This window comes from Panthera uncia, chromosome B4 (genome assembly GCF_023721935.1).
Source record: "Panthera uncia isolate 11264 chromosome B4, Puncia_PCG_1.0, whole genome shotgun sequence".
Taxonomy (NCBI): Eukaryota; Metazoa; Chordata; class Mammalia; order Carnivora; family Felidae; genus Panthera; species Panthera uncia.
Window position 1 is genome coordinate 68,840,118 of NC_064809.1, and position 24,487 is coordinate 68,864,604.

Sequence of the window (24,487 nt, forward strand, 5' to 3'; positions counted from 1 at the left end):
TCCAAGGAGTGACATCAAAGACTGCACACTACAGAGAAAATAGATGCCACCAAAATCATCCAGCCAAGGAGCTAAGCAAACAAACAAGCAAGCAAACAAGTCCTAGAGGAGAGGGGAGAGGAGATTTAGTGTCCATAGTTACTAAAATACATTACCTAAAATGCTTGGTTTTCAAGAAAAAAACTGAGATATGCAAAGAAATTGGAAAGGATGACTCATTCAGGGGGAAAAGGCAATAGAAACTGCCTTTGACAGGTTTCACATGTCTGGCTGAGCAGATAAAGACTTCAAAGCCGCTATTATAAATATGTTCAAAGAACTAAAGAAAACCATGTTTTAAAGAAAGGTATGATAATAATGTCTCATCATATAGAGAATATCAATACAGAGACAGAAGTTACATTTAAATAAAGAGCAAAAGGACAATTCTGGAGTTAAAATGTACAATAACAAAAGAAATCACTATAGGGGCTCAAACAGTAGATTGAAGCAGGCAGAAGAAAGAATTAGCAAACTTGAGCAGGTATCAATAGTGATTACATAATCTGAAGAACAGAGAGAAAAAAAGCATTAAGAAAAAATGAACAGAGCCTCAGAGAAACAAATGGATACACCATTAAGTACACCAACATGTGCATAATGCAAGTACCAGAAGGAAGGGAGAGATACAGGAGCAGAGAATATATTTGAATAAATAATGTCTGAAATTTCCAAATTTGGTGAAACACATTAATCTATACATCCAAGAAACTCAATAGATTTCAAGTTTGGTAGATACACAGAGATCCACATCCAAATATGTGACAGTAAAGATGAACGTCAAAGACAAAGAGAAAATCTGAAAGCATCAAGAGATAAATAACCACATACATAAGAACCCCAATAAGATACACGGCTGACCTCCATGTTTTTATCTATAAGCTAGAAGAAGGTCGGGTGACATATTTAAAGTGCTGAAAAATAAAAAGTGTAAGTTGAGAATTTTATAACAAGCAAATCAATCTTTCAAGAACGAAGGCCAAATGAAAACTTTCAAAATAAACAAAACAGAGAGGATTTGTCACTAGTAGACCTGTTTTATAAGACATGCTAAAGGAAGTTTGTCAAGCTGAAATCAAGTAACACCAGACATTAATACAAAACAACCAAAGAGTACTGGCAAAGGTAATTGTCTAGGTAATTATAAAAGACATTATGATTGCATCTTTCTTTTCCTTTCTTCCCTTAACTTATTTTAAAACAATTTTATAAACCAATAAGTATATGATTATATTATTGACCTATAATATATAGAAATGTAATATATTTGATAATAATAGCAAAAATGAGGCAGGTGGAAGCAAACCTCTTTGAGAGTAAGGAAATAATAACACCAGCCAATAAATCAAATCCACAGGAAGAAAAGAAGAAAACTAGAAATGCTAAATAAAAAGGTTCACATAAAAAGCTCTATGAATATGTAATTCCTCTCATTACTTCTCTCATATTCTCTAAAAATCATAAAATTATAGAAAGTTATTATAAAAACGTAATGTGGATTTTTTCATATGTAGGTCAAGTAACAAATATAACACCAAAAGTGGGAAGAGGAAATAGAGCATATAAAGGAGTAATTTCCTATATTTCACTCAAAATTAGGTAGTGTAAATCTGAAGTCGATTCTGATAAGTTAAGATGTATATTGTAACCCCTTAAGCAGCAAGTAAGAAAACAATTCAAAAAATATAGTGAAAAAATTATTAAGGAAATTAAACGTTACACTCAAAAACATTCAATTAAAAAAAGAAAGTGGTAAAGAAGGAATAGAGGAACAAAAACAACTTCAGACATACAGAAAACAAAAAGTAAAATGGTACATCAATATCATCAAACAACTCAATTCAAAGGCAGAGATCCAATAAAGTGCTCTCTATAGAAGATACTCTTAAGATCCAAAGATATAAATAGGTTAAAAGTAAATGGGATAAAATTATATATCATGTACTATCTATGAGCTGAGTGGCCATTCTAATGTCAGATAAATTAGACCTTTAAAACAAACAAACAAAAAAATGCTGCTTCAGATAAAGAACATTTTATAATGACAAAGTGTCAATATATCAGGAAATTATGACAATTATAATCATGATCATATATAAAAACCCCATGGTAAATGAATAAAATACCAAGTAAATGAAATAAGACTAACGTGAGAAATAGACAATTCAACAATAGTTGCAAAATTTCAGTGACTAGAACAGCTAGGCAGAAGATAAACAAGGGAATGGAAAAGTTGAACAATACTTCAAACCAACAAGGCCTGACAAATATGTATAGAACATTTCACCAACAACAGAATACACATTCTTTCCAACCACATATTGAACATTTTCCAGAATAGCCATATGTTATACCATAAAACAAGACTTAGTGCATTTGAGAGAATGAAGAATACAAAGTGTATTTTCCAATCACAATGGAAAGAACTCAGTAACAGAGGTAAATTTGGAAAACTCACAAATATGTGGGACTCAAACACTACATTTTTTTAGAGAGAGAGAGAGCACAAACAGTAGAGGGAGAGACAGAATCTTAAGCAGTCTCCATGACCAGCATGGAGCCCAATGTGGGGCTCAATTTCATGACCCTGAGATGACAATCTGACCACGAAATCAAGAGTCAGACACTTAACCGACTGAGCCACCCAGGAATCCCTCAAACTACACTCTTAAAGAACCAATAAGTCAAACAAGACCTCACAGGTGATAATGGAAAATACTTTAAGATGAATGGAAATAAATACACCACACACCAAAACTCAGAGGATGCAGCAAAATAAGTGCATAAGGGGAAATTTAAAGTTGTAAATGCCTATATCAAAAGAGAAAAAAGATATATCAATAACCTAACCTTCCACCTTAAGACACTGGAAAAAGAACAAATTAAATCTAAAGCAAACAGAAATAAAGAAATAGTAAAGAACAGACTAAAATTTGCTGAAATAAATAAAAAAGAGAAAAGCAACAAAATCAGGTGTTGGTCTCTTTGTTCTTAGAAACATATAACCTACCAACACTAAAGCAAGAAGAAATAGAATATTTGAACAAACCAATTACCAGAAATAAAATGGAACCAATAATCAAAAAACTCCCAAAACCAAAAATTCAGGACCAGATGCTTAACAGGTGAATTCTACCAAATATTCAAAGAATTAAACTTCTCAAACTATTCCTAAAAATACAAGAGGAAGGAAAACTTCCAAGTTCATTCTATAATGCTAGTATCAGCCTGATACCAAAAAGACACCACAAAAAAGGAGAACTATAGGCCAATATCTCTCATGAACATAGATGCAAAAATATTCAACAAAATACTAGCAAACAGAATCCAACAATACATTTAAAAAATCATTCACCAGGATCACGTGGGATTTATTCCTGGGATGCAATTGTGGTTCAATATTCAAAAAAACAATCAACATGATACATCATATCAACAAAGAAAGGATAAAAACCATATGATTATTTCAATAGATGCAGAAAAAGCATTTGACAAAGTACAATATCCATTCATAATAATAAAAAAAATCTGCAAAGTAAGTCTAAAGGGAACATACTTCAACATAATAAAGGCCTCATGTGAAAAATACATAGCCAACATTATATTCAATAGTGAAAAACTGAGAGCTTTTCCCCAAACACCAGGAACATGACAAGGATGTCCACTCTCACTACTTTTATTCAACATAGTACTGGATGTCCTAGTCATAGCAATCAGACAACAAAAAGAAATAACAGGCATCCAAATTGGTAAGGAAGAAGTAAAACTCTCACTATTTGCAAATGACATGAGACTATGTTCAGAAAACCCTAAAGACTCCACCAAAATACTACTATAACTGATAAATGAGTTCAGTAAAGTCACAGGATACAAAATCAATGTATAGAAACCTGTTACATTCTTATATACTAATAATGAAGTAGCAAAAAGTGAAATTAAGAAAATAATCCCAATTGCATTTGCACCAAAAACAATAAAATATCTAGGAACAAAGAAGTAAAAGACCTCTACTCTGAAAACCAGAAAACACTGGAAGAAGAAGAAAACACTGGAAGAAGTTGAAGACAACACAAAAAATTGAAAGATTCCATGCTCATGGGTTTGGAGAACAGATATTGTTAAAATGTCTACACTACCCAAAGCAATCTACAGATTTAATGAAATCCCTATCGAAATGCCACCAGCATTTTTCATAAACATAGAACAAACAATTCTAAAATTTGTTGAATAGCCAAAGCAATCTTAAAAAGGAGAAACAAAACTAGAGGTATTACAATTCCAGATTTCAAGTTATATTACTGGTACTGACACAAAAATAGGTCCATAGATCAATGGAATAGAAGAGAAAACCCAGAAATAAACCCAAGATTATATGTTCAATTAATCTTTGACAGAGGAGGAATGAATAAGCAATGGGAAAAAGAATGTGTCTTCAACAAATGGTTCAGGGAAAACTGGATAGCTACATGCAAAAGAAGGAAATTGGACCATTTTCTTGCACTATACCAAAAATAAATTCAAAATGGATTAAGGACCTAAATGTGAGGCCTGAAACCATAAAAACCCTTTAAGAGTGCATAGGCAGTAGTTTCTCTCACATTGACTGTAGCAACATTTTTCTAGATATGTCTCCTGAGGCAAGAAAACAAAAGCAAAAATAAACTATTGGTATGACATCAAAATACAAAGTTTCTGCATAGCAAAGGAAACAATCAACAAAACTAAAAGGCTACTGAATGGGAGAAGGTATTTGTAAATGACGTATCTAACAACGGGTTAGTATCCAAAAAACTTACACAACTCGACACCAAACAAACAAAAAAAACCCAACAGCAAATAGAAAAGGCATGAAAAAACATTTCTCCAACGAAGACATACAGATGACCAACAGACACATGAAAAGATGCTCATCATCCCTCATAATCAAGAAAATGCAAATAAAAACCACAATGACATATCACCTCATACTTAACAGATTGGCTAAAATCAACAACACAAGAAACAACAGGCATTGGCAAGGTTGTGGAGAAAAAGAGAGTACAGTTGGTAAAAAGGCAAACTGGTGCAGCCACTGTGGAAAACAGTATAGAGGTTACTCAAAAAATTAAAAATAGAACTACCCTATGATATAGTAATCACACTACTGGGTATTTATCCCTAAATACAAAAACACTAATTCAAAAGATTCCATGCATCTCTATGTTTCTTGCAGCAGTATTTACAATAGCCAAATTATGGAAGCAGCCCAAGAGGTGAAATATATAATGGAATATTACACAGCCATAAAAAGAATGAAATCTTTTTATTTGCAACAACATGGGTGGATCCAGAGAGTATAATACTCATTGAAATAGGTCAGAATGACAAATGCCATATGATTTCACTCATATGTGGAATTTAACAAATGAGCAAAGAAAAAAAGAGAGAGAGAGAGAGACAAAGAAACAGACTCTTAACTTTAGAGAACAAACTGATGGTTACCAGAGGAGAGGTGGGTAGGGGAATGATCATATGAAATAGGTGATGGGGATTAAGAGTACATTTATCATGATGAGCACTAACTAACGCATAGAATTGCTGAATCACTATACTGTACACCTGAAACATAATACTGTACGTTAACTATTAAATGTTAACTGGAATTAAAATTGTTAGAAAAGGAAAAATAAGAATTAATTATTTACAATCTCTCCCAAAAAAGTAGAAGTGGAGGGAATACTTCCCAATTCATTTTACAAGGCCAATATTTCCCTGATATCAAAATTGGATAAGGACCTCACAAGAAAAGAAAATGATTAGGCCAATATGCCTTATGAAAATAGATGAAAAATTCCCAACAAAGCAAATCAAATCTAGCAACATATAAAAAAATATATACACCAAGGCCAAATGGGATTTCTCCCAGGAATGTTGTTTCAACATACAATAGTCAACCAGTGCGATATACCATATCACCACAATAATGGACAAGAGATACAGGATTGCCTCAATACATGCAGAAGTATTTCAAAAACAAACATTCTTTCATTATAAAACCACTTAAATTAGGAATAGAAGGGCACTTCCTCAACTTGATCCAAGGGATCTGTAACACATCCACAGCTAACACACTTCATGATGGATTCAATGCTTTTCTCCTAAAATCAGGAACAAGACAAGTATGTCCACTCTCATCACTTTCATTTAATACTGCTCTGGAAGTTTTAGGCAGGGTGATGAGGCAAAATAAGAAATAAATGGCATCCAGATTGCCAAGGAAGAAGTAAAACTATCTTTATTTCTAGATGGCATTGCTGTGTATATAGAAAATTCCAAAGAATCCAAGAAAATAATTATTATAACTAAAAAATGAATTCAACAGGGTTGCAGGATACAAGACTAATTTATAAAAACCATAGGCAAAAATTCGTGATTTATTTGGGCCCCAGATCTTGGGGGTCTTTTTACTGGACAACTCTCCCTTGTCAAAAGCCTTCTTTAGCTTGAGCTGGAATCTTCTGCCCTATAACACGTACTGACCTCACCCCTCTTTCATGGATCTCTTTAAATATTTAAAGATAGTTACCATAGCTTCCCATTCTTTTCCTAGCTTCCTTTATTTTCCTTATGTGACATAATGTAAACTCTCCTTTTTTCCCCTGGTTGTTGCCTCCTACACTCCTAGACAGATTAAAAACTTACCTTTTCCAGACAGAGATTTAAAATCTTTTGGTGTTGATATTGTGTTTGGGTACTTAATGATTATACTGGGTGGTTTAGAAATTACTCCATAATCTATGTGAGTCATATTGAACTTGTGGTAGTTGAATAAAACACCTCAGTCTTTTTCATATGACATCACTATGTTCTATTTGCATTTCTGTACCTAAAATTTAGAAATTTATTTTTTCTTATTCATTTGAGTCCATAGTTCTAGTGTCTTTTGATCTCCTTTAAGTGTCCTTTTATAATATAGAAAATGCCTTCTCTTTTTAACATAAGTATAACTTCTCTGTCAGATGGTTAAAATAGTGAATGGGAAATTCCAAGACGAGAGGGCTATGGCAAACCATTAGCCACTTCTCTTGAAAATATCAATAGTATAATTATTACCTCTTGTGCATGATTTTTGAATTAGTTATGAATCCGCCTAACAATGCTACATTAATCTAGCTTACATTTCTCCATCTTATCATAACACTGTTGTTCACATAGACTCTATAAAATCTCTTGTTAAGGGGTGCCTGGGTGGCTTAGTCAGTTGAGTGCCTGACTCTTGATTTCAGCTCAGGTCATGATTCCAGGGTCTTGGGATTGCCGCAACAGGCCCTGTGCTTAGAGTGGAGCCTGCTTAAAATTCTCTCCCTCTATCTCTCTTTCTCTCTCTCTCTCCTTCTCCCCCCTCTATTCCTTTCTCCCTCATTTTTTTATTAAAATAAAAAAAAAATTCTAAAAATGGGATAGTAAATTTCTTCTAGAAAGCATACTCTACACTGGAAATCACAGAGATGGCATAAAGGGTATGTGAAGAGAACTCTGGATATAAAAAATAAGAATAAAGTCATGGAAATATACTATTTCACAAATAATAGAAAGTTACTCTGGGTCTGGTACACACCCAGACAGCTAATATAGCCAATGTTAGCAGAAGTATAAGAAAGTCACAAGCTTGTGATCCAGTTTTTTACTTTGTTATATACATACGTTCATTTCATACAGACTGGGTAGAAAGATTAAAAATGAAAATGCATCATGGAAGGAGAAATAGGCTCTGAATAATTTGAAAATCCTCGCTATTACACCTCTAAAGCAAACTTAAAATTGGAAAAGGTATTTTTCCTCCAAAATTTATCTATAACCTTTGAAATAAAATTCATATAGGAAATTCATATTTTCTATTTACTTATGTTTCTTGCAATATTATGGTCAAGAAAATTAAGAGAAAGAGTATCCTTTTTTTTTTTTTACAGTGAGGGAAAAATAAACAAACATGACATACCTGTGGACATCTGGCAGCACTATAGCAATCTCCAGCTGTGGCAAATGGCACTGCTTTTCCAAATATTGTCTGGGCAAAAAGAAGGTCTGTGGCTAAAAAATAAATGAACCTTTTTAGTATTGAGGCATTGTATACTTTCCAGTCTTCACTGCAAAGCATACAGTCTTTATATTACATTCTTAAATATATTTATATAATTAATTCAAAGTTTTAAGCAAATATGCTACAAATTATACTACATAACACATATCAGGTGTTCAATAAATAATTTTTATTTTAGTATTTTTTAATTTAATTTAATTTAATTTTTTTATTTACATCCAAGTTAGTTGGCATATAGTGCAACAATGATTTCAGGAGTAGATTCCTTAATGCTCCTTACCCATTTAGCCCATCCCCCCTCCCACAACCTCTCCACTAACCCTCTGTTCTCCATATTTATGAGTCTCTTATGTATTGTCCCGCTCCCTGTTTTTATGTTGTTTTTGCTTCCCTTTCCTTGTGTTCATCTGTTCTGTGTCTTAAGATCCTCATATGAGTGAAGTCATATGATATTTATCTTTCTCTGACTAATTTCTCATAGCATAATACGCTCTGGTTCCATCCAGGTAGTTGCAAATGGCAAGATTTCATATTTGAAACCATACACACACACACACACACACACACACACACACACACCACATCTTCTTTATCCATTCCTCCATCAATGGACATTTGGGCTCTTGCCATACTTTGGCTATTGCTGATAGTGCTGCTATAAACATGGGGGTGCATGTGTCCCTTCGAAACAGCACACCTGTATCCTTTGGGTAAATACCTAGTAGTACAATTGCTGGGTCATAGGGTAGTTCTATTTTTAATTTTTTGAGGAACCTCCATACTGTTTTCCAGAGTGGCTGCACCAGTTTGCATTCCCACAAGAAGTGCAAAAGAGATCCTCTTTCTCCACATCCTTGCCATGTATAAATATACATTTTGTTGCCTGTTGTTGCGTGAGTTGTTCATGTTAGCCATTCTGACAGGTGTAACCTGGTATCTCATTGTGGTTTTGATTTGTATTTCCCTGATGATGAGTGATGTGGAGCATTTTTTCATGTATCAGTTGGCCATCTGGATGTCTTCTTTGGAGAAGTGTCTATTCATGTCTTTTGCTCATTTCTTCACCGGATTGTTTTTTGGCTGTTGAGTTTGATAAGGTCTTTATAGACTTTGGATCCTAACCCTTTATCTGATATGTCGTTTGCAAATATCTTCTCCCATTCCGTCAGTTGCCTTTTAGTTTGGCTGATTGTTTCCTTCGCTGTGCAGAAGCTTTTTATTTTTATGAAGTCCCAGTAGTTCATTTTTGCTTTTGTTTCCCTTGCCTGTGGTGACGTGTTGAGTAAGAAGTTGCTGCGGCCAATATCAGAGAGGCTTTTGCCTGCTTTCTCCTCAAGGATTTTGATGGCCTCCTGTCTTGTATTTCGGGCTTTCATCCATTTTGAGTTTATTGTGTACGGTATAAGAAAGTGGTCCAGGTTCATTTTTCTGCATGTTGCTTTCCAGGTTCCCAGCACCATTTGCTGGAGAGACTGTCTCTATTCCCTTGGATATTCTTTCCTGCTTTGTCAAAGATTAGTTGGCCATACATTTGTGGGTCCATTTCTGGGTTCTCTATTCTATTCCATGATCTGAGTGTCTGTTGTGCCAGTACCATACTGTCTTGATGATTATAGCTTTGCAATACAGCTTGAAGTCCATCAATAAATAATTTTTAAATAAAAAATGTTTATCTCAAAAATTACCCTAAAAATGGCAGGTACATGAGTAATTAATCAAAAAGTTTTAAAAACCGAAATGCCTTATTATATTTTACATAATAGTGAATATCTAAAATAAAGTGGGGTCAGGAGCAAATTACAGAAGAAAAAACATTAAAGTTTAACAAATTATGACAAAGCAACACATAAGTGCTTATAGACCACATATATTTATACATATATGTATCTATGCATATATATGTGTATATGTAAATAATGTATATATTACTGCATTGTATTATTATTTTCTTTTGAATCTTACATTTGCTAAAATTGTTAGCAAAACTTGTTTGGCAATAACGCTGGGGATTCTGTATGAAGTATCAAAAAGAGAGTCATTGGATCAAAAACAGGTTGGAAGGAACCCTAAAATCATTCTTGAATCACTTAAATAATATTTCAATCAACAGTCTTCCAGTTAGTGGATGTCACCTCCACTAATGTTGTTTTAAATCACTTTACTTTTTTTTTAATTAAAAAAAATTTTTTAATATGAAATTTATTGTCAAATTGGATTCCTTACAACACCCAGTGCTCATCCCAACAGGTGCCCTCCTCAATACTCATCACCCACCTTCCCTTCCCTCCCACCCCCCATCAACCCTCAGTTTGTTCTTAGGTTTTAAGAGTCTCTTATGTTTTGGCTCCCTCACTCTCTAACCTTTTTTTTTCCCTTCCCTTCCCCCATGGTCTTCTGTTAAATTTCTCAGGATCCACATAAGAGTAAAAACATATGGTATCTGTCTTTCTCTGTGTGACTTATATCACTTTACTTTTCATGATTTTTCATGACTACTGCATTACTTTTCATGACTACTGCATGCCCCCTATGATGACACCAATCCCCTAAAGGCAATCCCAAAGGGGGCATTGCTGGAAATATATCACCAATGGCAGTTTCCAAGACTAGGAGGCTTTCAGTTATGTGCCAGAGTCAGCTTGTGCCAAATCATGAGAACCAGTTGGGTGTGCCTCTTCCCAACTCCATGTACAATGAGCTCATGTTGGTAGCTTAAAGTTGGCATGGTGGAAATATATATAACTACAGACACTGGCAAATTCTACAAGTCAGATGTTATTTCCTGGTTGTTAAATGCTGGTTGTTAAACATTTATCCTCACACCACTGCTTATGCTGGCACTTACGGGTTGGGCGGAGGCAGAGCAAATACAACTTTCAAATCAAGCATGCTTTGCTACTATCTTCTCCATCATTACCCTCGTAACCCACAGATAGCTCCAACTCAACATACCCAAACTAAATGCACTACCTTTTTCTCCAAACTTATTTATTTTGCTATATTTCTCATCTCAATGAAATGTGTTACCATCCATTCTGTTATTCTGGAAATCTTTCTAAATATTGTATGCTGCTAATCCCCATATTCCTTCTGTTAGAAAATCCTAAAAAAGTGTACTTCTTTAAAATTTCTTGGGGCGCCTGGGTGGCTCAGTTGGTTGAGCGTCCGACTTCAGCTCAGGTCACGATCTCACGGTTTGTGCGTTCGAGCCCCGCGTCGGGCTCTGGGCTGATGGCTCAGAGCCCGGAGCCTGCTTCCGATCCTGTGTCTCCCTCTCTCTCTGCCCCTCCCCCATTCATGCTCTGTCTCTCTCTGTCTCAAAAATAAAATAAACATTAAAAAAAATTTCTTGAAGGCCCTCTCTTCTGAACCTAGTCCCTACTCTAAGCCCTCATCACTTTCTATCTGGATTATTATATTAGCTTCTTAACTATTTACATGAATAAAATTTGTTCTCCTTCCAAGTGTCTTTCCTCCTGCTGAAACTTACACCCAATGGTTCTCATAACTTATAAAACTCGACTGTGTAGTTAGTATACACTGTTCTTCATGATCTGCTCTCTGGGAACTTCTCCAACAAGCTACCATCCCCCAACATCCATTCATTTTATGCTTGGAGAAAAATGGACTTTTTATTCTTTTTAAAAATTTGTTAATGTTTATTTATTTTTTTGAGAGACAGAGAGACAGAGCACAAGCAGGGGGAAGCAGAGAGAGAGGGAGACACAGAATCCAAAGCAGGCTCCAGGCTCAGACCTGTCAGCACAGAGCCCGATGCTATGAACCATGAGATCATGACCTGAGCCAAGGTCAGATGCTTAACTGACTGAGCCACCCAGGTGCCTCTGGATTTTTTGTTCTTTAATGAAACCAAGATGATTCATATTTTCCAGGCTTTTGTTCCAGGCTGTTCCCTCCTCCTGAAACTCCTTTTCTCTGCTTTGGTTAATTCAAATTTATCTTCAAGATTTTCTCAAGATAGTTTCTTGAGGAAAGTTGAAAACTTTTCATTCAAACAATATTTACTCAGAACCTATGGTATATTGAATATTATTTTAATTACTCTAAGCACACATCATTAGAGGACATAGAGGCTGATGGAACCGGAGTCCTACCAGAGTGAGACAGGTAATCAAGTAAATACCACATTATGTTAGGGGTGATAATTCCTATAGAAAAATTAAATCAATTAAAACAAGAAGAGAAAGGGAGTTTAGGAGTGCAGACTGGTCCGGGATGGCCTGATTGAAAAAGACAAAACTAAGCAGAAATCCAAAAGAAGGAGTAAACCATACAGGTAACTATGCCACAACTGTTCCAGGCAAATAGAACAAAGTGCACAGGCCTTGAGGCGAGAGTATGCTTGAAGGGTTCAAGAAACAGCAAAGAAACGAGTGTGTCTGCAACAGAGTGTACAAGAGTGTGGAAAGAGTGTGGAAAGAGAGAGCAGAGAGGTGTGGAGGTGGAGATATCATGTTGAGTTTTGTTGACCATTGAAAGTATTTTTTATTTTCCTGAGTCAGATGGGAAATGTTTGGAGAGTTTTGATCAGAGTTCAAGGTTGTCAAAAAGATGAAATGGGGTAATGTATAAGATATGACATGGCTTATGTTTCATAGGATCACTCTGGCTTCTCTGCTGAGAATCTAGGTCAGGAGGTGGGAGAGTCATGCAATACTGAAATAGCAATGCTATAATTTTAGTAGGCATGATAACCCGGGTGAAAAAATGGTGTGGACTCAAACCAAGATGGCAGCAATGAGGTAGGGAGAGAGTAATTTTTGATAGGTGTCTTAGCTCAGGATGCCCTAACAAACCACCATGAACTGGGTGGCTTAAACAACAGAAATGCACTTCTCTAAGATCTGGAGGCTGGGAGGTATAGGTCAGTGAGCCCGTAGGGTCAGGTTCCAGTGAGGGCCCTCTTTCTAGCTTGTATATGGTCACCCTTCTCACTGTGTCCTCATATGGCAAGAGAGAGAGCTCTGGTGTCTTCTCTTTTTTTTTAAAAGGGCATTAATCCTATCATAAGGGCCCTACCCTTATCTAAACCCGATTATCTCTCCATTACCAAATATCATCACATTGGGGATTAGGGCTTCATCACATGGATGTTGGGAGACATGATTCAGTCCATAGTAGCATGTATGTTAGAGATTCATCTGACAGAATTTGATAATGGATTGCATGCAGGTGTGAGAGAAAGGGAGAAGCTAAGATGTTGCCAGATTTTAGCTGGAGTAACTGGGAGACTATACGTGCCATTTACTGAAATGATAAAAATTTGAGATGGAAGGAGTGGATGTGGGAAGAAATACTGAAGGCAAAGTTTTGCATACTTTGAGTTTGAGATGCCTATTAGGCATTCATGTGGATTTGTTGAGTCAAGAGATGAATATTAGAGTTTAGGGTAACAGTCCAAATTGGAGATATATATTTGGGACCATCATTTGAAACCTATAAATAGAAAGAGATTCCCAAGGCGTGACTGTGTCCTAAAGCTTTTCAACATGCTGTAGAAGATGAAGAGTAGCCAGTCAAGATGAGAAACAGTAAGAAAGACAGGAGAGAGTGGCCAGGTCAGGCACAAAGTGATGAGAGCATGGGGACCTGGATAAAATGCTGCTGATAGATCAAGTGAGATGAAAACTAAATTTGTCACTGGATTTAGAGAAATGGAGATAGAGCTGGTGATGTAAGAGAGAAGGGAAAGTGTGCTGAGAAATGTTCTTGAGTAGGTACAACGTGATGAGCCTAGAGCACAAGAGAGAGCTGCCTTAGGTGGGAGCAGGAATAGTTCACCCACAGTAAGCAGGAGAGAAGGAAGTCAGTAAGTAAAGGTTTGGGTAGGTTGCAGATGGCATGGTTATAGAAATCCTCTTCCAGTTGTTCTTACTTTCTCAGTGAGATAGGAAGCAAGATCATTAGCAATGAGTAGATAAAGTGGAAGTGTTAGAAATTTTAGAAATTTGCAGCAAGAGGAGAAGATGTTCGGCATTTAGGGGGTTGGGGGTGGGAATAAACTAGGGGAGGACAACAAGATTACTCAGCAGCATGAAGGATTCTCATGAGCTTAGTAGCCATGCATTTTAGGTGAGAGCAGTGAGGAGAGCAGTGGATGAGGTACTACACTCATGTTTCATGTTGCAAGTGCATCAGAGAGGAAAGATTTAACTGAGACTGGTTTTTGACACCCAAATGTGAGGAAAGAAAAGAGAGACTAGGGAGTTGAAAATGTATGCATTCAACATTTTATCCTTAGGACCCAGTCTAATGCCTGGCAAATGGCAGGATTGTTCAATAAAGTCATGAATTATAGCAACTTCATAAACAGCAAATAAGTTACCAAGTTCCCCTTATGTACTTAGCAATGCTACAACATACATTATTAATAACAACTAGTATTTACAGAGCATTTACTATATGCAAGGCACTTAATAGGTATGTTACAAGTATTATCTTTTAATCATCACCAGAAAGGAAAAAAGAAGGATAGAAGAAGAAGAAAAAAATCTGAGAGTCAGTTTCTCACTATACAGATGAAGGAATTTAGGTTTAAAGAGATATGCCCAAAGTTAGGTAACTGGTAAATGGATGCAAAGAATTTACTCCCAGACGTTCTAACTCCAGAATTGTAAACATAACAGTATAATGCTTCCCCACTGCAGTAACAGTGGGTGTTCAGTAAATGGTAGCTATTATTACTAACAATAGTTCATCATATGACTGTGATTTACAGATGATGTACTCATGCATCCTCTGTCTCAATGATTTTTTGTTTCTTTTTATAGTTTATAAAACTATGAACTGGTTTGATAAACATAGCTTATAAAACTATGAAACTGGTGATTCAATTGCAATTTACAGTTTCTGTTTCTGAAATGAACTTCTTTGCCTTTTCTGGTAGGAATGCAACTTCCAGGATGGCAGGCTGCTTCATATACAGTGTGTACCAGGTTTTATAAATATGTTTTGATTTGGCTATACTCTGAATTACTTCCTAGAAAGGCAGCAGGTCCAGAATCTGGGATCTGTGGGTGAAGACTTTATCTCTAAACACCAGTTACTAACTGTATGAATTGAGACAAGTGACTTAACTTTATAAGTACATCTTAATTTCATCACTTGCAACGATATGATGCAATTCTGCCCTGACTAGTACAGAGTTATAAAAAAGATCAAATGAGACAATTTATGAGAAAATACTTGACAAATTGTGAACTGAAACTGATGTTAATAATCACTCTAAGCCCTGCAAAAAGCTTATACAACTATGTTGAGGATATTAACTTCCTTGCCCTTAATGTAATAGAGGATTTTAAGACAAAGGGTTGTATCTTGGAAAGGCAACATCTTATCACTGTCATTACCACAACGTTTTTATTTAGGATCCCCATGGCCCATGTCACTGCTAAGAAATTATGTAGCTAATAACTTCTTTTAAAAAGTTAGGTAATTCTTGCACAATGTGAGGCCGTTCTCTATACTTTAGCTATCATATACACCAGCATATTGTTTGAATTTCATTAGCAACTAGAGGCTTTTCATTTTAGAGTTGCAGCACTTACTTTTAATTTGCATGGAACTGAGATCAATTCTTATTTTGCTGAATACAGTGTGTCCAGCAGCCAGGTAGTCATTTTTACACTCACAGTCTTGCCTCCTACTTCCATTAAAAGGACATTCATATGGATTTTGTAGTCTGAAACAACATTAGAATAATTGTAGTATGCAGTAATTATCCCATCATGTAGATAAAGGTACACTTTGGAAGTAGGAGAGTAAAAGATACACTTCTTCAATATTATAGTGTCAGTAAGCTAAATGAGAAAGATGTAAAAATCACCAAAGATTAACATCTAATTCTCAATGGGAAGTTCAAGCATGGTTTATGGAAAAATATTTCAGCTATGGTTCTCCTAGCTTTTATTATTGTTAATTTTCTTTCCTTTTCTAAGTTTATTTATTTCTTTTGAGAGAGAGAGAGAGAGAGAGAGAGAGAGAGCACACACAAGCTGAGGAAGGGCAGAGAGAGAGGAAGGAGAATCCCAAGTAGGTTCTGCACTGTCAGCATGGAGCGTGATGTGGGATCAAACTTACAAACCATGAGATCACAACCTGAGCCAAAATCAAGAGTTGGTCGCTTAACTGACTGAGCCACCCAGGCACCCCTTATTAATTTTATTTCTATTAAAATAAACATAGCTCTTAAACTCTTCTCTGTTGTCCCACAGCTCACCTTCTGTGAGCCCATGTTAATATTCAAGTCTTTATTAAACAGGCCTGGACAACATCTGGTTTAGGTCCTAACATGTTCACCTGCTCCTAAATTACTTGTCCCACTTGTGAGCTATTCTAGTATCACTCTGAAAGCTGGAACTTGTAATTCTCTTGATGGACCATAAAAATGCACAGATAAGCCAAAATCTCATACCTGACACCATACACTTCAGAAAAGTTGTCTTCTTCACCTTTAACCAATGATATATATTCCTTGGGGTTCTCCAAGTGCATGCCTGCACAATAGATCTAGAGGGAAAATACAAACATCTAGAAAAGGTTTCTCCAGTCAACGGCCAATGTTAAAATCAAATACAAACTGCTTTCAAAATACCTTTATTATTCTTCCCTTAATGTTAAGGTAATAGTCACCATCCATGGTAATGTTGCTTTTCACTTGGATTTCTTTGCAGCTGGTAAATGTTTTACCTTCAAGGACAAATGAATACATATCAATAATGAACAAAGAACAAACTTAGCATGAATTTAGCTCAATCATACTAAAATTGTTATACTCTGAAAAAAAATAGACATTTTGTTTTGTGAAACCCATGACTACTACAAATATTTATTTTCAAAATTGTTTTTAAATTTTTTCTGCTTATGGGACGCCTGGGTGGCTCAGTCGGTTAAGCGATCGACTTCAGCTCAGATCATGATCTCACAGTGCGTGGGTTCAAGCCCCACGTCAGGCTGTCGGCTGACAGCTCAGAGCCTGGAGCCTGCTTTGGATTCGTGTCTCCCTCTCTCTCTGCCCTTCCTCCACTCACACACTCTCTCTCTCTCTCAAAAATAAATAAACTTTAAAAAAAATTTAAATTTTTTCTGTTTATTTATTTTTGAGAGAGGGCAGGGAGGGACAGAGAGAGAGGGAAGGACAGAATCTAAAGTAGGCTCCAGGCTCCGAGCTGTCAGCACAGAACCTGACGTGGGGCTCAAACCCACAAACCATGAGATCATGACCTGAGCTGAAGTTGGACACTTAACCAACTGAGCCACCCAGCCACCCCTATTTTCAAATTTTAATTAAAATTTCCCAGGAACATCCAGGTACCAGGTAGATTTTTAAAGTCTATTACTTACAATCATTGACGTAACACTTCTTTTGAGCATCTGGTTTTAAACGCTTTAAACATAAGTTACTGGACCGACCATTTATAGACACACATTCCACTCTTCTCTCCATTTTCCCAGCTCCACAAGTCACTGAGCACTGTGAACAGGATACAGTGATAGATAATGTTAGATAATAAGGCCAGTAAACCTGTATTTTCTCCTTTCAGACTAGGCCCCTTTGGAACAAACTGGTGATCCATAGTGGCTAGAACTATTGCAGATACAAAAATATCCTGGAGGCTGGGCAATCACAGGTGAAAGTAATCCTTAGGCATGAGCCAGAATCTATTATTTCTCAGTTACTGTCTTCTTTTCATTTATTTTGTATAGTTATATCAACAGTATGTTGTAAATACTTGATAAGCTTTATTGATGATGGTTATTAAGACTATAAAGTTTTTTCTCATGGTTAGATGCTAAGATTACAAGGCAATATTCATGCACTTGCTTTCTATCAAATAGAGAATGGAATATAGTGCCAATGACTTTCATTACTCATACATCTGATCTATTTACTTCTTCACTTAACCAATAAATATTTCTTAAGCATCTACTCAAAATGCAAACCACTGTGCCAAGTTCTCTGAGGAATAGCAATAAATTATTAGTCATGGTCCTTGCTTGTAAGCAGGCAAGCATAGAAAAAGAGATATTTATACAAGTAACTGATAATGGTTTTTAGACAAAAGTGGTATGAGACAATCTAGTTAGCAGTGCAGATTACCAGGCATACTAAACCTAGAAAGTCTCATTCAAAAGGTTTTAAATTCATAATTATATACTGACCTTGCTCCATTTTCCAACATTCCAAGTGGCCACATGCAAACAGCCCCTAAAATTGCATTTGTAAACCTGAGGGGAAGGCAGAACAGGGCATTCTCGATAGTCTATAGGCCAAAGCTGATGAAGCTTATATTTCTCAGTAGACCAGACTGCAATGCAGTATGTAATCCTTTGTCGGTAACTAAATCCGCAGTTACCTGCACACTGAAAAATACACAATTATAAGGAGAGAAAAAGATGCCCTTAATCTTAATTAGGGCCTATGTTTGCCAGGTGCTTAATATATACTGGACTATAATCTAATTTATTAGCCTCATTTACAGATGAGTAAACAAATGTTCAGAGACATTGGATAACATTTCCAGAGTTGCACCAATAAATGGAAAGGATGCAGATTCCAGCTAGACTGTCTATTTGTAGTGCCTGTGCTTTTTTGGTTTTGTTTTCCATTACATTGCTAACAGTTTAATTGGATGAAGCTTTATCTCCTGAAAGTCACAGCTTCAGAGAAATGGAACATATTACGAGTTCTTACCTAAAATAAAGAACATTTATTATCCTTAACTTACTAGTAATTATATATAAGTTAGCATACATTTATCTTAATATATATACTGTGATATATAATACCATTTGACTAAAACAGGTAAGTGATATTATTAAAGATGAAAAATAGGCAAATATATTTGTTTCCAGCAATAATGGAGTGACAAGAAATAAGTTGCCTTCTAACCTGAAGCAGCAGAAACGTCTGGACAAAATGTATCAAACAATGGCTTTTAAGACATTGGACATTAGGCAATAAAGTATAGTGATACCCGGGAGATGGAAATAAAACAAGTGATCCCATAATTGCTCTAGCCTACTATTTTGAGAGTTTCCAGATCTTGGAACAAGAAAAGGAAACACAAGGGGACAGCACGGTTCTGACCAGTATACACATACATGTGAGGACACTAACCGAGGCCAAAGAATGAACAAACCAGAAGTCTTACCAGAAAAGACTATATCTGGTACTCACATGAGACCAAATACAGTGCCTGTTCCCTCCAGCTAGACTGGAAAATCTTATATACATGGGACAATAGGTAGAGTACTCAAAAGGGTCTCGCCACAGTAGAGGGGAATAATTAACCTTAGATTAAGCATTGTACTAGCCTGACCTAATAAATCTTAACAGCAAGGCAAGAAAGGATCAAATGGTTTCCAGACAGTAACTTCATTCCAGAATGAAGCTCAAAATATATGCATATGAATAAAAAAAATAGCCAACAGCCAAAAAAGTAAAATTCATAATGTCTAATATGCAATTTAAAAAATTAACTGGCATGCAAATAAGCAGGAAAATATAACCCATAATGAGGAGAAAATCCATCTATCAAAAGAGGTCAAGAGGGTGCAGTGAAAAGTAGGACCTCCAAAAATTCTCTCCTCCATAACAGCAATGAGAAAACTGGCAAAATTTGTCAGAATTAACTTTCCCAGAACTCTGGAAATTAACCAAAGGCTTGCAACAATCCAGGAAGCATTTATTTAAAAAACAAGCCTAAATTTCAGAATGAAGAGGGAGCTTTGTGGTGTTTTGACTTACCCTACACCTATTTTACCCTCTTTGGCTCCACAGTAGCCTTGAAAGTCCACAGCCCTACAAACATGGTGAAAAGAGCAGCCTGGTAGCCACAAGAGAGGCACAACTGGGTTGCAAATTTTTCAAATCCCCCTTTCCACAGAATTGTCATAATTTGAATTGCTTGATGGCTTTCTAGAAGATCCCACCTGCAAGGCTTTCTTTCATTCTTTCTTCTTTCTTCCTTCCTTCTTTCCTTCCTTTCTTTCTTTTCTTTTTTTCTTTCTTTCTTCCCTCTTTTCTTTTCTTTTCCTTTAACTTCTTTCTTTCTTTCTTTCTTTGACTTGACCTGACTCAGTGCTAAAAGCCTTTTTCCCCTTAGGGACATTTATTGAACCCAATTAAAAGCCACTGTTTAACTTTGCAGCTCCCAGAACAGGGATAACAGTTGGAGCAAAAAATAAGCCAGATAAAAAAAAAAAAGGTTAAGAGGAAAATCTGGGAAATGAGATGTCTGTAATGGCAGCGAAAAGCCCCAATATATTCATAGGAATCTAGAAAGCTGTGCACATGCATAGGGGTGAGTTCATGTCCCGGACTGCACACATGCTCAGGAAGCACCTGGGACAGGCCTACATTTTCACCTCTGGTTGACATCCAGGCCATGCACAAAAGCAGGACAGTAAGCTTAAGGACGAGTTGTCAATTATCTGGCTGAGTGTTAAAGGTTCCTACACAAACAGAGATTCTTGGCAAAGGCTGGAGATTGGTTCCAGGTGTCTAAGGAAATCTCAACCCAATCATTAGCTCATAATTAAACTAATCAAGCAAAACTTTGGTAATTACATGTGACAAAGAGTACAGATGTTACAGTGAGTTTAAAAAAAAAGTCATTAAATAAGAAGACAGCAACAACCATATGTGCTGGGGTGGAGGGAGAAAGAATAGAACTATAACAAGAAAAGAGATTGAATTAATAATAATATTAATAATAATAATAATAATAATGATAATAATAATAATAATAATAATAAACTTCACACAAAGGAAAGCCTAGGACCAGAGGCTTCACTGGTAAACTCCACCAAATGTTTAAAGAAGAATTAGCATTAAACTTTCCAAAACTCTTCCAAAAGAAAGAAGAGTAAGGGACACTTCCTAATTCATCCTATGAGGCCAGTATAGCCCTCATACCAAAACTAGACAGACAAAGATATGACGAAAAAAAAAAAAAAGGAAGAAGGAAAGGAAGAAAGAAAGAAAACTAGAGACCAAAATCTCTAATGAATGTAGACACAAAAGCCCTCAACAAAACATAAGCAAAACAGTTCCAAAAACAGATAAAAAGGATTATACACCATGACCAAGTGAGATTTATTCCAGGCATGTAAAATAGATGGGATTGCAAAATGGTGCAGCAACTTTGGAAAACAGTTTTGAATTTCCTCAAAAGTTAAACAGTGTTATCATAATACTCAGCAATTTTACTCCTAGGTATTTGCCCAAGAGAATTGAAAACAAATGCTCTCAGCAGCATTATTCAGAATAGTCCAAAAGTGGCTCAACCCAAATGTCCATCAACTTATGAATAAACCAAATGTAGCATATGCCTAAAATGGAATATTATTCATCCATAAAAAGGAATGATGGCTGATATATACTACATCATGGATGATCCTTAAAATACCATGTTAAGTGAAAGAAGCCATATAAAAAAGACCACATATTGTCTGATTCAATTTATATGAAATGCCCAGAACAGGAATATCCATCAATGTAGAATGCAGGTAAGTGGTTGTCTGGAACCAGGGGGAAGAAGCCAATGAAGAATGACTACTATTGTATATGGAGTTTCCTCTTGGGGTGATAAAATGTTCTAGCAGTAGATCATGGTGATGGTTGCACAAACTTGAGAGCACAATAAAATCCCCTCGGTTGTAAGTGCACACACATAGACATTACAATTAGCAGAGAAGGACATTAAAAAGTTATCAATAACTGTAGCATACTCAAAAAGTAGAGACATGGAAAATCTAAAAAAGCTGAAATCAAACTTCTAAAGATAAAAATTACAGTCCCTGAGATTGAAAAAAAAAAAAAACTGCATGGGGATTAATGGCAGATCAGACATCACAGAAGATTTTAGTGGACTTGGAGATATCCATATCCAGATATCCAACTGGATTAATGTTCAATAATAAAAAGGAATAAACTATTGATACATAGTACAACCTGACTGAATCTCAAAATACTTAAAGTCATCAAAATCATGAGACAAAAAGTAGTTCGTATGGTGTGATTCCATTTACACAAAACTCTAGAAAATGCAAAATAATATAGTGAGGGATCACTAACATGAAAACCACATTAGGTTATCTGTAGTTGGAAGGGAGAGGGGAAGGAATTATAAAGTCGCACAAGAAAAATTTGGAGGGTGATGGAGATGCTCTTCATTTTGAATATGGTAATGGTTCTATGGGTGTATACACTTCAAATATGTGTGGTCTATTGTTTGTCAATTATACCTCAAGAAAGCTGTTTTTAAACAGCAGGCAATTCCGCAGGGCCAGTTTGCCAAACTGTTCCTGGTGGTTGCTTTCACAGTCGGCCCCAATTGACACTTGAGAACCGAGCTAGAGTTGAACATGCATGCTGCTATTACTCTCTCTGCACCATCCATGTGTGGTTCCATTGCTTAGATTGCTCTGAATACCACTATCTGCCCCCACAAATTTAGACCCAGTTTCAACCACATCAGATGTTAGACTCAGTTGTTTTTAGACTCAGGAGCAAAACTTCTTAACTTTTTTCTTTGCCTTACCTGTGATGAGTCTCCTGTTACCACAATATACTTGCAGGAAGGGTTCCTGCATTTCTTGATTGAAAGAGGTCTGGTGGAAGGTTCACAGAAACTCTCATTCACTTGAATGTTTTGTGCATCAATGCACTTCACTTGCCGATGTGTCTCTTTTTTATGACATGACGTTGAACACTAGAGGTGCAATGACAAAATGGGGTTTTTTCTGTCAGTCTTTTATGCAGTGTCTCTCAAAGTTTACTTCTCAATACTCACGTTCAGCCACTCTCCTGCCACCCACTGGTACTGCATGCAGTCCTGACGCCAACATTGCCGCTGAAAATCAGGCCGGGTGGATCCAGCACACATTTCTTCAGCCACCCGACCAACGCCTCTCAGCCGACAGTACACATCCCTTTGCTGAACTCCAGGACCACAGGTCACAGAGCACTACAAAGACGCCCGAGTGAGTTGAACAATTAGCGAGCAAATATCGAATTAGGGAAAGATAGCAAAAGAGTGCCATGGCCTATTTTCTTGTTTCTTTGAAACATAGCTTGACATTACATCAGGCGTTGGGTAGAATATACATGCAATCAGTATTTTTAAGGCTGTCTGGGGTGAAGCATCCATACAAGTACGCAAATAGATTTTTATATTGCAGTACCTACTCAAGCCTTATGGAAACCATGACAAACTATACGAGAATTTATACCAGACACTCCATCCCAGTTGAAAACTATTCTGACTTCAACATTCTTAATATCTATAAAACTCACTGCACAATGAAACTATTCTACTACATTGCTTTTAAACATCACTTAAATCCTGAGACTGTATACATAATCTCCCTTAAAGGAACAATAATTTCCAAGATTGTGTTAAGCTCACCTTTATACTTGCACCATTACAGTTTGGGGATCCAAATATTTGCTAATCTGTTGATTCATGATTGTGTTTCAATGGACAGTGTTTGGGGAAGCTGATTGTACAAACTGTAAACTTAGACAATCTTGCCATAGCCTCTCAGGTTTCCTTTTTCTCATCGGTTCAAAGATTTTGTGTTATTTGTAAAATTTCGTAGGATGTGTCCCTAGATTTATTGCTAACAACAGTTCTACCTGTGACCAGCAGCGTTGAGGACCTGAGGCTCAGAGATGGTAAGTCACTTGCCTGTGCTTCTGCCTCTATAAGGCAAGATGAGGGGCGTCTTGGTGGCTCTGTCAGTTAAGCGTCGGACTTCAAGCTCAGGTCATGATCTTACGGTTCGTGAGTTTAGCCCCACATTGGGCTCTGTGCTAACAGCTCAGAGCCTGCAGCCTGCTTTGGATTCTGTGTCTCCCTCTCTCTGCCCCTCCCCTGCTCACGCTCTCTCTCTCTCTCTCAAAAATAAATAAACATTAAAAAAACAATTTAGAAGGCAAGATGAAGTTCAGTTCTTTCTGACGCCTTACCCTAAGCTGTCCTTGCCTTTGGGGGATGGGGAAGGAGCTGGTAACCTCTCTGGGCCCTTGCAGTTCTAGAATGCCAGCTCATATTTACAACACAGCTTGACCACAACCAAGAGCTGTGGTGCCAACATTAATAAAGTATGGAGAACGCCCAGTGATACTGATAAAATTTGTGAGTTTGTTTCATATATATATATATGAAATATATATATATGAAATATATATATGAAATATATATATATGAAATATATATATGAAATATATATATGAAATATATATATATGAAATATATATATGAAATATATATATGAAATATATATATATGAAATATATATGAAATATATATATGAAATATATATGAAATATATATATAT

The 24,487-nt window shown here is 36.2% G+C and overlaps 1 protein-coding gene across 1 annotated transcript in view; it reads right to left on the bottom strand.

The window, feature by feature from the left end:
• Positions 1–24,487, bottom strand: part of ADAMTS20 (ADAM metallopeptidase with thrombospondin type 1 motif 20) — a 177,174-nt gene that overhangs the window by 12,949 nt on the left and 139,738 nt on the right. Inside the window, exons 30-37 of the mRNA XM_049625325.1 lie at positions 22,939–23,112; positions 22,687–22,857; positions 18,302–18,502; positions 17,483–17,612; positions 16,734–16,828; positions 16,554–16,648; positions 15,688–15,821; positions 8,018–8,109 (exon numbers count right to left, since the gene is read on the bottom strand). Coding sequence (XP_049481282.1) covers positions 8,018–8,109; positions 15,688–15,821; positions 16,554–16,648; positions 16,734–16,828; positions 17,483–17,612; positions 18,302–18,502; positions 22,687–22,857; positions 22,939–23,112 — 1,092 coding nt within the window. The remainder of the gene's footprint in view (positions 1–8,017; positions 8,110–15,687; positions 15,822–16,553; positions 16,649–16,733; positions 16,829–17,482; positions 17,613–18,301; positions 18,503–22,686; positions 22,858–22,938; positions 23,113–24,487) is intronic.